Consider the following 14306-nt stretch of genomic DNA (forward strand, 5'->3'; position numbering starts at 1 on the left):
TGGCTATGAAGCACAAGATACATCCTACTCATATGGATCTGCACTTACTATAAAAGCTGTATCACATCAAAATGACATTCTCATTTTGATGCTAGAAATAAACCAAAGCAAATTAGATGAAGGAGTAAGGAGGACTATTTTGAGAAACACTTTTCCTCAGTTAAAGGCAGAGCAGCATATGTTAGATGATACTTTCCTTACAGATCCTACTACTAGCTCAAGTACTTTCCAACACCTCTTTATCATTAAGATTTGTTATTTCAGCAAACTGCTGACTGCTGCAGGAAAAGTGTACATGCTGTCAGAAAAACAGCCAGTTACCATGCAGCATGGCTTTAAGATATACTTTCATAAGTTCTGCCTGCTGATGCTAGAGACCGCTGCATAGCAAGTCTGCTCTCTTGTGCTGAACACTCAACAGATAGATGCACTATCGCAGGACCTGGAAGCTCCATTTCCCACTGACTGGGAAACGGGTTGCAAGGGATCCAGCTGGGACTGACTGGGTTACAAGGTGATCAAGCAGTAGTGCAGCCACACTAGCAAGGAGCTTACAAGACTGGCCCAAGAAGCCACGCAAACATGGGCAGCCAGACTGTGGTTCACTTCAGGAGTCTCTATACTGTTTATTGCACCTACAGACAAATATCAAACCAAATCCAAGTTGAGCTTTAAGAAGCCTCCGGCACTGACAAGCCAGAGAGGACAAGATGCATATTTGTTGGCCCCTAAGAGCTGTGCTTTGCAGCAGAGATGCTGTCTTCCTCGAGTATCTTGCTCCTAGCACAGGGAAATGGCACAGGATCCCAGCCCAGGCTCCTGAGCTTGAGCTGTAAAAACAAACACGCTTCCTTTGTTTAAACAAGAGTCCTGGCGAGCCTTGCCCCGAGCACGCCAGCGTGCCGACAGAAAGCCTCCGCAGGTACCGCAGCCATCCAGGGTCACACTCGGTCTTGCAACACTGTGCCTGGAAGACTGAAGGAAGAACACAGCGAGAACCAAACTGGGAATAACCTCAGCATTTCTGGTGTCAGGCTCCGGGGAATTCAGTGGAGCCAACACATCTGGCAGCCATTTTGAGGAGGAGTGCAGGGTTTCAGAGGCCTCCGTGTTCCAGGCGCTCCAGAAACGCAGCGCTCTGCATACATGCACAAACATACCTGCAGCTTATGTTTCTCATTTCCTGGAGGACTTGGATGAACAAGAGATCAGGCTCTAGACAAGAGCACCAAAGCCTCAACTACTGGCTGCTTTACATGAAGTCTCAAATGTTTGGCTGAAGCAGTAACTCCCCGCTGCCCCAAACTGATCTTTTGCTAATAGAAACAGGGAAGGGGGGTGGAAGGAGGAGAGTAACAAATGATCCCTATGTGTTTGCTGCAGCGTAAATCCATTTTGAGTCCTGAGGTGGATCCTGCAATAGCTCAGGTTTTACGCCTGCTAGAAACTGAGCTCTTAGATCTGCAGCTACAGCAAGTACAGATTCATCTGGCCCATTCACCCCTCCCCTCCCAGCACCCCAGGGGGAAAAAAAAAACCCTACAGACTTTGATTTGTTCGTAGTGAATTTTAGCCCTCTGAAGCTACTGATGAGCGTGCCTGAACTGCTGGAAACACGTCTGCCCCAATCCAATGCACGCGCGGCATGCCAGGGATCCACGCGCTGCCAGATGCCTCCGGTTATTTGTTTTAACTGTTACCTCAATCTTATGCATTTTACAATGAAACAATTAATACCACGGTGAATCTTGAGAGATGCCTAGAAGAGTTAGAACAGGTTTCTTCTTAAGCGTGTATGTTATTGTCCCATTTGTTATGTTTGAATTATCTGCTCAACAACCATGAGATCCTACATATACAGTACTCTTAAATGACAGCTTAGAGAAGCATTTTAATTAATGCTGCTACCCAAAGGCCTGTGGAAGGAAGGGGAAAGATTAGTTTCAGACCAGCAGCAAGGTTTTAGCTCTCAGACTAGCCTCCTGAGTTTTTTTGCTTGCTGTCAGGGCCTAACTGCTATAGCAAGTGTATTAAAAGACTGATTCTGCTTCTCCTGGTTAATGAACTGTTCATCAAGGCAGCTCGCTGCACTAACAAAGACTGATGAATGCTGTTCCTGCACTGCTGGCCTCTCTGCAAGCAGAGAGCATTTCCTGGGTCTTAGCATAAAGCCAGGGAAGCGCTAAAGAATGCCGTTTTAATTGACTAGTTATGACCACATTCTTCAACCTTTTACTGTAAGCATAAGAGAAACTGATTTTTAAATCTGAACAAGATACTTGATCTTCATAACCAATGTAAGAATAAGCACTTTGGCAGGAGCACCACAGCCGCTTTTTCCCTATCTTTCATAGGTTCATTAGCATGCAGATCTCCAGCCGTTAGTGTTTGCTGCCAACAGGACCTGGAATTGTACAGCACCAACTTTATCTTCAGTTACAACACATCTCCTTTCAACTACACACCAATCAGTTGTACTGTTCTGTACGATTTTGCTGAACCTTAGTTTCAGAAAGTTTTCCCTTTTGTCATCACAGGCGAGAGCGGTGGCCAGCGTTATTTTACCTGGAAGGTTTGGTGTGACCCGAATCAAATCTGCTCAGCAGAACGTGTTTCTGAATTTAAGACAAAGACAGCTCTGAAAAAGTGAATCTGACTTTCAAGGTTAATATCTATACAAACACCTGGAAGACCAAATCATACAAAGCCTCTGAAAATTAAAGGAGATGTTTATCACTACCTATTCAAAAGCCACTACACCGATACGAAGTCACTTGCCATAACACTAGTCTCATGGCTTTCTCTAAAAAAAGTTAAGTCGCGTCTCCTGAAATTCATACCAGATTTGTGTTGTCAAGACCTGCTCTTGTAAACTTCTGGACTAGCTCCCATGGTCAGAACATTATGCAAAGCCTGCCTTAAATAAAATTTAAATGGCTACGAAGGAATCAAAAATCTTCAAGAGTCATCCATATATTAGGAGTTTTTATCAAGCAAACAATAGCATGAAGCCACTTAGCTTTTCAATTTCACACTCTGGAGCTCTCATACAGCAGATGCCTGTTGTTAGTCTAAATCCCATAATTACTCTTCACTTTGCTGACCTCAATAAATAAGTAAACAAACGCTCAAAGGAACGGCACCTTCTTCAATACAAACTGGGCCACAGCTCTCAAAGGAACCCGTTATAAGCAAACCTGAAGCTATTTACACACGGCATTCCTGGTGGCCATCTTGCGCCAACGGCACATTGACACTGCTGACAGCTCGCTCTGGACCCACCAGGCTACAGCCAGCTATCGGGCTGGGATAATGGTGGCAGGAAAACAAACCAGCGTCTGGCAAAGCTTTCTTTGATGTCAGTTGTTTTCAACAATCGGACTTGGGTATTTTTTTTCTGTGCAGGGGAAAACAGTAACCCTATGAAAAATGTAGGCAGGAACATTTTTCCTTCTCAGATATCTTCTAATTAACTTACCAAGACTCAATGACAGGCATATAATGAAGGATGCTGGCTATGTTTGCCAGTTAGAAAAAGGAAGAAGGCTTTCGGCTCTTCTATTGGGCTCCTATTTATCCCAATGATGGATAGAGCTACAGCTGTTTTACCAGCTTCATAAAGAACAAGGCTCCCTGGCTTCCTACAGCAGGGCCTCAATGGCAGCCGTAACTAAAACAAACCAGGAAACCAACCTCACTGTCAGTGCATTACAAGCGCCCCATTGAGAAACAGAGAAAGTTGCATCATTTACAAATTCAGTTCTTTGAAACAGTTTTACTGTGCCCAAGTTACACACTTCTGTTCACAGCTGCTCCAAAACCCTGCAGGAGGAGGACACCTGGAACCCAGCGCTGGGAGCCTCTACCTTATACATAATAAAAAACACACGAAACAAGCTAACAGCTGCAGCCTGTTTCAAGTTCCTCCCCCTTGCAACTCTCTTACCTTCCTATTGCAACTCTTGGATCAAAGAAGAGTTTACTCTTTCCTGAAGACAGAAGTCAGGCTCCATTACCTGAAAGACGGCTAGTAGGAATACTGTCTACTCTTTTCCAGCAGTGTCAGGATTATTCCTCAGCACAAACTACTCAGTGAAGGTCTACAAGTTCTTCAAACTCCATCTGCTCCTTAATATGGATAAAGCTGTGACACTCAGGAGTAAAAGAAACGTTGATGAAGCCAAAGATTTCTCAAGCATCAAAGCAGACACCACCAAACTTCAGGTAAGCCAGGCACAACCTGATCACATTAAAACTCACAGACTAACTTTTTGGCCTCAATTAGGCTCACGTATTTTATATGTTATACCTACTCGAACCCCGGAGTGCAATTCACATTAACTACAGAGCATCAGCCACTATACTTTTACCTGTGGTGCAACTCCTCCTGAGGGAACTAGTAAAAAAAAGCTTGACAGCAGTCAGCATAACTTTGTTTACATTGAAGTGAAAGTCTTGGGCATGCATATAAAAAGTTCTAAATTAGCAACATCCAGCAAGGAGACCTGGACATCACTGGACAGGTCAGTACACGATTATTTCGGCTGCCACTACGCAAAGAAGGGAACAGTAATGGCCATTTCACAGGTCACCAATTATCCCATCACCTGGAACGCTGCATCTGCTTAGCATGCATCTTTCCAACAGCATGGCCAGAGTTGGAAATAAGGGTTCAGCAACAGACAGAGAACAGAAGCAGGATTAAAACACCATTATACGGCCAGACAGCGAGAAACAAGATGCACGCAAGGAAAAATAACGGTACACTAGCATAAGCTGTCCACCTGCCAGTACAAGAGCAGAGGAAGACTCGAACTCTTTAGGAGTTTAAGAAGTAATATCGCCAGGTATGCTATATTCCACAACTTCATTCACTGTGTGCTTCTTTCTACCTTCTAAAACAGCCAGCGTTCTACACTGCAAGGGCAGAACGTTGTGCTGACCAGCGGTTCAAGTCTCTGGCAGCAGTACTACCGTGCTCCTGAGAACCAGGCACTGTTTCACAAGCCAAAGTACTAGTGTATTGTGAATTTGAGTATTTTGTCAATTTTGAAGCCAGTGAAGTTATTTACTTGTATCCTTCCTCAAACCACTCCTGCTAGTCTCATCTTGGGAAGAGAGAGCAAAGTACAACCTCATGGAAGCACGTGTTATCTACCTTACCTCGCTTCCCTTCCCACTTGTCGCCAGGGGTCCAGCCTCCTCCCCGTGCGCTCGTGCGCAGGCAGCCCTGAGACTCACAGGGAAGCAGAAAAGTTCCCTCCAACGTGATGAAGTAGAACTGTTTTGTCTCAGCCCTGACAAGCAGGAGAGTCCCATAAACTGGATAAGCTGCATGTAAACATGTGATCACCTGATGTAATTAGTTACTTCTATTTATAGAAAGAACCTGGCCCACAGAGACCATTCCCTAGACAACTCATTAGTTATCACCCTCGTTAACAGCTGACAAAAAAATTAAAGTATTACTTTATGAGATATTAAATTTCCACATATATATAAAAAACCCCAAGTATACATCTATATAAATAAATATGCATAAAAAAGTGTATAATACCACCTGTACAGCACTGAGGGGTTTTGAATTTTTTTTTTTTTTTTTTAGATTAGTTTGGTTGGTTATGAACTCTGATATTTGGGACATATCTGCTAGAGAACCATCCAGCTTTTTATAAGCAGAAATCATGGAAGGCAATAGGAAGACTTGTTGACTTTGGAAAATTTGGGTCAGACCCAGAAATTCAGGCATTGTGCACATCCTGACTCCTGCTTCTTTCCCATGCATCACTCATGCCTGTACTGCAGACAATAGTAACAATAGCCTGAATTCAATGTCCAGATTCATTATTAAGTGTTCAGATCTTTACAGCACCATCTTCTTAACAGATTAGAAGTCATCTTCTCAAAGCAGGATGACACATAGGGCAGCATCAGGGAAAAGAAAGAGGGCTGAGGAACAACACAGCTCTGGTGAGAATCACTTCATCCAATTTTGTCTTTAAGAACAATAAATGAAGAGACATCTCTGGTAGGGAAAAAAAAAAAATAATCAAAACACAGGTCTGAGAGGTTTCTGAGAAGGGAACACATTCAGCCCTAGCCATACTGAATATGTTCAAAGGAGATGGGGGTGAAAGGACAGACGCAGTAAGGTGGAAAAAAGGAAAGCAGCACATCAGAAGAGGATGAAGGACAGACCCATAAAAGCAAAAGTATGTGCCTGCGTGAAGACAGATTCAAGTGAAGTATAATTCTGACATCTACATGTGGACTAGGCTTTCCCAAGAACACTGGGGAGGAGAGGGAAAAGGGCAGCAATAGAAATATCCACCAAAAAACCCCCAACGCCTTAAAGCAGGGTATACATCCTTTTCTGCCTTTTCCGGATCACCTTCACATGCTGCTCCCTGTTGCTATTCTAGATGGAGTTCACCGGGAAGTTCACATGATGTCTTGCCCAAAGTCAGAGGCTGTACAGGCAGGTGTTTCACACCAATCACTAGCGCTTGCCAGAAATTCAGCATGGGGTTTTCAGCCTGCTAAGCTGCATCCTCAGGCCACTGCTTTCTGCAGGGTTCAAAGTCGGTAATCTCCAGCTCCATCTAGTTTACTTCGACTCGTGCAGAGCAGACGTCAGCAGAAATAGGTTAGAGTTGGGTTCAGGCGCTAAATTTCCCCCAGCTGGCTGAGACGGTCTTTGCCTTTTGTACTCAAGATCTGAAACATCAACTGGAAGAATGATCTATAGAATTTTTTCTTCTTCATTTTTGGCTATAGGGACCATTTACTCCATACCCTAAAAAGGTTCGTAATTGCCTTACAACTGATATCTGTCAACCCCCTTTATTAAAGAGAAGGTACAACACTATTTTTACTCAGCTTACAAAGTTACTGGATACTGCAGCATTCCTTCGAGGAAGCTGGGCAGACATCTAGCGAGCGGTGGAGTCGGAGGCAGCGTAAATCGACTACCGTAAGAAGAAAAAGCCAGCTCTGACAATCCAACTGTGTCACAAAATCACAAGTTTAGCCAGTAACCTGACGTGGCAAGATGCATTTTGCTTACACTCACTTCTTTCAAATCCAGTACTTCATACCCCTATAACAAAGCCATATTATATTCTCAGATACATTAGCATTTCCACAAGTCCAAGCTTACTTCCTGACTGGTTAAAAAAAAAACCCAGGTACATCCTTCTCACATGGGATTTATATTGCAACAGGCAGCACTCCCTAAATATTCAGACTTTGTAACACTTGCTTTCAGGAAGACACACCTCCTTCCTACTCTGGAAGTAACTGCTCCCTTTCTGCACAGCAGATTCCTGCTACCTGCTACTGACTCGAGGATTAACAAGGGCTCCAGAGCACAGGAAAAACTCAAGAACTCACACCTGCCAGTGAGTCAGTCTAGCAACAAAACCTGTTTAACATCCACTTGTGTGGGTCAATAAACAGAAGAATTGATGTTAGTGCCTTTACTATGTAGAAAAACTGTTTCAGTATCGATGCTACAACTGAAATATCGAATTGACTCAGTCTGTCCTACACAGGGAGACAGCCAGGAGCCCTGCCCTCCGTGCAGGTGCTCTTCATACCATCACAACAGCACCTACAACCCAAGTCAAAAAGGTCAGTTTCAGGGGGGAAAATGCATGTTTAGTCCTGACTTTTACTATAAATACGCAGTTCTGTCGCCAACAACAGTATGGGGGCACTCCCCATCCAAGATGTCCTTCACACCCGCTGTAACAGAAGCACAGCAGGATATTAGACATGCTAATCTTTACTGCTTCCCATTTACTTACCTCCACCTAAAGCAACATTGAGAAATGGAGAGAGAGGGGAGAATTATGAGAGCATTATACGATTTTGTGTAATAAACAGTAGTCCTCCCATTCCCAACTACAAGATCCGCAGGCGGCTGTACAATCTTAACAGCACTGAGCTTGTATGTGATAAAAAGACACAAGGCAAGCTAAATGAAGGTGAATATATTTACAAGATAGTGCTAAGATCTCCATAACAAACAGTCATTAGCAGATTAGTATTATGAATCTAATCCAATTAAGAATTTCCTTTGCAAATGCCCGGAGGAGCTGGAATTCCTCTGGGAAGACCTTTCCACTTTTGAAAGGCTCCTGTGAGTCACGCCTGAAGGTCTGACATACCAGGAAAGACCAGCTTTGGAGCAGCACGAGCAGAGCCGTGAACCCCACCTCGATGCAAGCCACTGCATCCTACCGAACTCGAGGAGTCAACTCAAAAATGGACCCCGCAGCAGCACAAAAAAAAAAAAGACTTCTCAGTTCCACAAGTCCCAGTCAACATAAAACTGGCACCTTCCCAAGCAAAGGGACAAAACAGTGGAGAATTTTCCTTCTTAACAGTCCTGTACCGTGCCCTTTTAAACAGCTTCAGATCATTACGGATGTTTGACATAATGCTAGTCCATACAGTAGCCACGTCTGAAGACAAAGCTTAAGTTAAGCAGTTAAACATCCCCCTCCTTGACTTCGTCAGAATCCCAATGCCTTGCTCCTACCACTTTACGCTGATGTCGAGAACAGAAGCAGCGATCCACGGCTTGATCTGAACGCCCAACTCTTGCCCACGCTGCAAAATCTGCTCACGCTCAGTTTAACACCAGCAACATACATGCATGCACAGGTGAGAATCATGGTTTGCAAGTCCCAAAATTAGATTAGTTCATCAAATTCTTACTGTGAATGGTTTTCTGGTGCCCTCAGCTTAAGTTCGTAGATTTAGGCTGACCTTATCTGGCTTTGCATCGAGAGATTTAGGACAAAATAAGGAGAGTGAAAGATCTCTCCGCTGAACAGAACTGCCAAGACTGATCATGTTACCACATCCGCAGACACATGCGCAGTGACCCTCCGCACTGAGAAACCAAGCCAGTGCAATTACTTCCTTCTGGTTTAGGATCGAGACTACGCCGGCCCCAACGCTACCAAAATACCAGAACCAGAGATACATAAAAGTTGCTGCTTCTAAAAAAACGTATATAGTTTTAACAAACTATCAGTTAAGATAGATTGATTTAAATTAATATTTGGAACAGAACAGCTTACTATCTGATCTTCAAAATGCAGTTACATGAACATTAAAGTAGGCTTTTGCCAGTCATTTAATGTAAAAGAAACCAGAAAGCCTCAAAATAAAAAAAACTTCCTGTAGTTAACCTACAAGCTTTTTTGAAGCTGTCAGAAGTGCCAGTGTGTAAGAGTCACACCACCAGATGTAATTCAATGTACTGAAACCCTCCTCCTCTGTACTTCACTGTTAGGCCTGAAGTTAGCCTCTCCAGCACCTTTCCGGACTCCCTGCTACTCCTTGCAGCGGCAGATGCTTCAGACCATTCAAAGTTTCACCTGAAACCCCCGAGGCAGCCGAAGATGCCCATTAAGGGAAGGATTAGCTAAGACAATAGACAGGCTAATGTTTCCCTCCCCTCACACAGAATGAGTATTTATGTAAAAACCCCAAAGCTAGACCAAATGCCAAGATAAGGCAGGACATTTTAGACCTGAATAAGGTGGGGAAAAAGTTATTGCCGTCCCACCAGTCAAACACAACTTTTTTCCTTTCTTTGTGCAAAGCACTTAACCGACGTGACTCACAGAAAATATGCAAAACCTAAGCTAGTTTAGCTTCGTCTGCTTCTCTCTGCAGCTCCGTTACTCCAGTTCTTCGACAACAGCACTTCGGCCAAGACTGCCAAATCAGAGGGGAAATGGCGCCAAATGCTCCAAACATAAACATGAAGAGGCAAGCGTTGCAAAAAGTCTGATGGAGCTAGCAGGCCCCAGTACGGATGCAGCGTACCTCTCCCAGCACAGCCGCGGGGTGATCCAGCAGCTAAGGGAAGCCTTTTATGCTGGGCAGTGCCACAAAACTGGTACTGTCTGTTTACCGTAACGGGCAGCTGGTCAGCTTTAGGCAACTCAGGTCACTTTGCCATGCTAGCAGTGCTTCACAGCCAGCAGCATGCGATTTGTAAGAGGGACTTGAACAGCAGCATTCAGCGAGGTTAGCGATTTTGGGCTCCTCCAACCAGAAACTCGGGCAGTGAGACTTTAAAAAAAAAAAACAAAGCAAACAAACAAACACAAAATGTTCTGTGTTAGTTCTCCCTCCTGTTGTCACTACCCTCCCCCAGCTTGTTAACTAAACTTTTCCTCTCCCAGGGATCTTTCTGACTCGGGCAGTGACTTTAAAAAAAAAAAAACAAAGCAAACAAACAAACACAAAATGTTCTGTGTTAGTTCTCCCTCCTGTTGTCACTACCCTCCCCCAGCTTGTTAACTAAACTTTTCCTCTCCCAGGGATCTTTCTGACCCTTCAGCGAAGCTGTAATGAATTTGCAACATCAGTCACTTTGCAAACCGACTTCAGCGTGAATCAAGTTTATCACAAGCTCAAGAAAATACAGGGAATTCTAACAATCACATAGCCAGAAGGAGGATATAAGCAGGGAAGAATAGAAGTAGTACTGGAAAATTGGTTTTCAATCATGTAAAGAAGCAGCGTACACCATTCCCAGGGGCCTGGGTTAAGGCAGAACATCAGAATGAAAATGTACGCTGCACCGTTACCCAAAGCAGCAGATTATGGGCAAACAGCATAACGAAAAGCAGACTTAAGAGCTAAAAATCCTCTGTTCTGTTTTCAAGAATTATTAAGGACAGAAAAAAACCTCTCTGTAAATTCAAACCTGAAGACAGTCACCTGACTACGATATTAATCCAAGTATGTTGAAACTAAGTATCTGGAAGGGATTTTACACTTTCCTGTATCCCTCCCACCAAGCCAGTTTATCTGCAGCCAGGCTGGTAATCCTCCCGGCCCGTGGACTCTTACAGCACCTGTAGGAGTTTTACGCTGAACTAGCAATTCTGAAACAGAGTTGTGAGAAGAGCTGACACCCTGACGGATGAATTGGGAAGCCACTTCCACCCACATTAATTCAGGAGAGCAGGCGTTCCACAGTGTATCAACAAAACTTGTTATTTCCCATCAGTGATGTGTAATACTATCAGACGGGGAAAGTTTTGGGGGTTTTGGCCCAGCGCCTTCTGTTTTCTGCAGAAGACAACAGGTTTAGGTACCAAACTGAAGTTAAGGCAAACCGCTGAAGTTTGAGAACCACACACTTACCTAATGAAGCCAACCTGCTCGCTACACGTTTAAACACCACGATACAGAAGAGCCTTCTCTACGCAGGAAGAAACAAAACTAGTTTATGGGCCACTGAGCTGGGTTAACTCCTGGGCTTGTCTCCAGCCTACTGCGTGACTTGGGCTGATCACACCCTTGTCATTCATTTTCTCTTATAATATGGCCTCTCCTATACAGCTTTAATCAACTGGTTACAAATCCTAGTCCAATTAAGAGCTGCTCTTCTCTTTTTGTTTTCCTCTTTTTGCTATATTGATAATAAATGCAACCTGGTACTAAAGCTTACATAAATATTTAAAGAACAGGTAAGCTGTCGACACAATTCAGCTAGTATGCCCCAGCAGTATATTTAAACTGCCGTTCAAATGACTTAAAACAAGCATTGCATTACAGCTGCTATTCTTTAAATAAAAAAGGAGGCAGAAAGGAAGTTGCAAGTGCTGCCTTTATGCCTAAGTTTATATCCAGAACGGAAACTTAACTTTAAGCAAGATGTAGGAGGTACAGGGAAGAAAACACGAAAACAAAAACCGAGCATCCCTTCAAAACAGCCTGGTTCACTTGAAGGCCTCGGCCAAGCGACGGACAGGGGTCCACGAGCAGGGAGGCAGAACCGGGCCCAAGCCGGAGGCCTTTAGGCGAAGCCTGTCCAGCAGCGCGCAGCTGGCCCGCTGCGCCACTCCAGACCGTGCCACCTCCCCCGGCAGGGTCTGGGCTACTGTCAAAACGATCACCCGAGATACACCCCAGGAAAGGCAACAAATGAAGCGAGAAGGTGTGATCAGAATTGCCCCTTCCATTTCTGTTCTGAAGGGTGACTAGCTAGCCAAAGATTATTTTTTTTTGGTAATTATAACGCAGCTAACTCAAGTACAGCCAAAGCTTTACAGATATCTGACGTACATGACTGTTTCCCACTCGCCAGCTACAAGAAACTTGCCAAATTAAGCCATGAAATTCAGCCATGCACAAAGTGGTCTCACTAACGGTTAGGTTTAACTAGGATTCAGAGTCAACCAGGAAACTCTACAGCGTTAGTCACAGCTCTTCCGTCTCAAAATGTGAAGTTTTAGCCATCGCTCCAGCCTCACTAAGAGAAGGCTCAGGATGTGTTCGGCAGCATCTGAAAGCAAACACCAAGTTTTAAGCAACTAGGCCCGTTAGAAGAAAAAAAAAAAACCCTTAAATTAAAGCTCACCAAGAAGGCCGGACAAAAAAAAAAATAATTAGTGTCCTTCTAGTAAATATTAAGAGGATCTGCACTACCACCAGTAGCACTTCCTCCGGGTAGGAGGGATGATGTCATGGCTGCACGCTACAGCACTGTCGGGTTTGTCTGGCTATATGCTGCTAACGGGACACTCCCTACAGAACTGTGACCGCACAAGTCAGTTTTCCTGGTATCAGCAATCAGTTTAATAAGCGTTCAGAGACCTGCAATTAGCATATAAACGCAGTATAACCACCAAGCAAAAGAAGAAAAAAAAAAAGCAAAGAGGAGACAGCTGTAACAGGGTGGCAAACAAAGCTCTAAAGCATGAAAGAGAGAAAGGAATGTGGTTAAAAAATCTCCCCTAAGGAAGAATACTCTCTACGCCCGAGCTCCAGCTGTTTGACTTGCCCCGCTCCCTCCTCCACTCCATTATCCACTCTGGCTGCGCTAATTTAACACAAACCGCCCGCCTGTGTCAACTGTTGAAGGGGAGATGGGGGTAAGGCGGCCCCGGATGCATCTGGGCTCCCGGTGCAGAAAGGAAAAAACTTTGGGGCGGAAAGTTCAGGTGCCTTTGGCAGGTCGCTTTGTGCCGAGAGCTTAGGAAGCTGCGAGAGAAGGCAGCGAGAGTCCTTCCCCGCTGCAGCCTCTACCGACTAGAGCTTTGCCACCGCCTCCACGCGCACCGCGACTCCCACACGGCACCCAGATTTGCATGCAGAAAGATCTGCCTTCATCAACAAAGCCACGCAACTCCCGGCAAGAGGACCCGACTGCCCCCAATTCACGGCAGTCACTCCCACAGATGAGACAAGCAGGTCCGAAGAGTCAGGAGGAAGGAAAAAAGGAGGGAAAAGAATAAACCCGGTCAATTTTAAAGTCTGGAGGCCTGGATTTCCACAGGGAAGGTATTTTCACGTTTGAGATACTGGGGGGGCACCGCGAGGGTTTGGAAGTCATATATGCAGCCAAAATGGCGCTGAGAATAAAAATATAATTTAAAGGAAGGTCGCCATATTGTAAACAGTGAGGCAGGGAGACACAGAGACAGCAACCTCCATTATTCCCAGCAGCTGCAGCAGCACGGAAGCGCTGGGAACGTCATCCCCCCCCAGGCAACGCACCCTTAGAGAGGGGTGAGGAGGGGAAGTTATCGGCGGAGGAGGCGGGGGGGTGGAAGGACGGGTAGGGGCAGGGGGCAGTGAGGAGGGGAAGTTATCCGCTCGGGGCGGAGGAGGCGGGGGGGTGGAAGGCCGGGTAGGGGCAGCACCAAAGGAGCCAGGCCGCGCAGCCAGAGGCCTCGCTCCTCCTCTAGGCCTCTCGGCCGCTGCTCAGCACAAAAAGAAAGAAGGGTGGTGAACCCCCAACCCCCAGGGAAAGCAGCGAGGGGGCTTTTCACCTCGGCCGCTGTGGATTAGTCTCGGCGGGATGGACCCGAGTGGGGCTTGCACCTCCTTTTTGTTCCTGCCTGCTACGCCCGGTCCCGTGTCCCCCCCCTCCCCGCGCAAGGCAGGGACCTAACGGGAAGCGGGAGCCGCTGGAGGGAAGGTGCTGCCTGGGCCGGGACGGCCAGATCCGGAGGGAGATAGCGCCGAGCCTTACCAGCACTGGAGGTGGAAAGCGGCGGGGCAGTGATCGCAGCACAGCAGATCCCCTCCTTCCTTGCAGCTATCGCAGCTATCGTGGTTAGTGCCCCTGCCACTTCGCCTGGGCTCCTTCTCGGGCCTCCTGCTCTTCTTTTCCCCATCTTCGCTCTTGGGGGGAGCCAGGAGGGCTTGGATTTGCTGCACATGCACAGACAGACAGACAGAGAGGGCTCTGAGGGGCTGGGACGGACCCTGACCCCAAGCGCCCTTCTCCCAGCTGCCCGACGGGGGAAAAGCGGCCCCGGGCC

General features: G+C 45.8%; 2 protein-coding genes across 2 annotated transcripts in view; both read right to left on the reverse strand.

The window, feature by feature from the left end:
• The window catches only part of PHF12 (PHD finger protein 12), a 32598-nt gene extending 18403 nt beyond the window's left edge, over positions 1-14195 (reverse strand). The window contains exon 1 of the mRNA XM_019471818.1: positions 14015-14195. The gene's annotated coding sequence lies outside the window, so the exon portion shown is untranslated. The remainder of the gene's footprint in view (positions 1-14014) is intronic.
• SEZ6 (seizure related 6 homolog) overlaps positions 14011-14306 on the reverse strand; it is an 8996-nt gene continuing 8700 nt past the window's right edge. Inside the window, 1 exon segment of the mRNA XM_019471762.1 lies at positions 14011-14196. Coding sequence (XP_019327307.1) covers positions 14011-14196 — 186 coding nt within the window.

Source organism: Aptenodytes forsteri, unplaced genomic scaffold, assembly GCF_000699145.1.
Source record: "Aptenodytes forsteri isolate BGI_AS27 unplaced genomic scaffold, ASM69914v1 Scaffold66, whole genome shotgun sequence".
NCBI lineage: Eukaryota > Metazoa > Chordata > Aves > Sphenisciformes > Spheniscidae > Aptenodytes > Aptenodytes forsteri.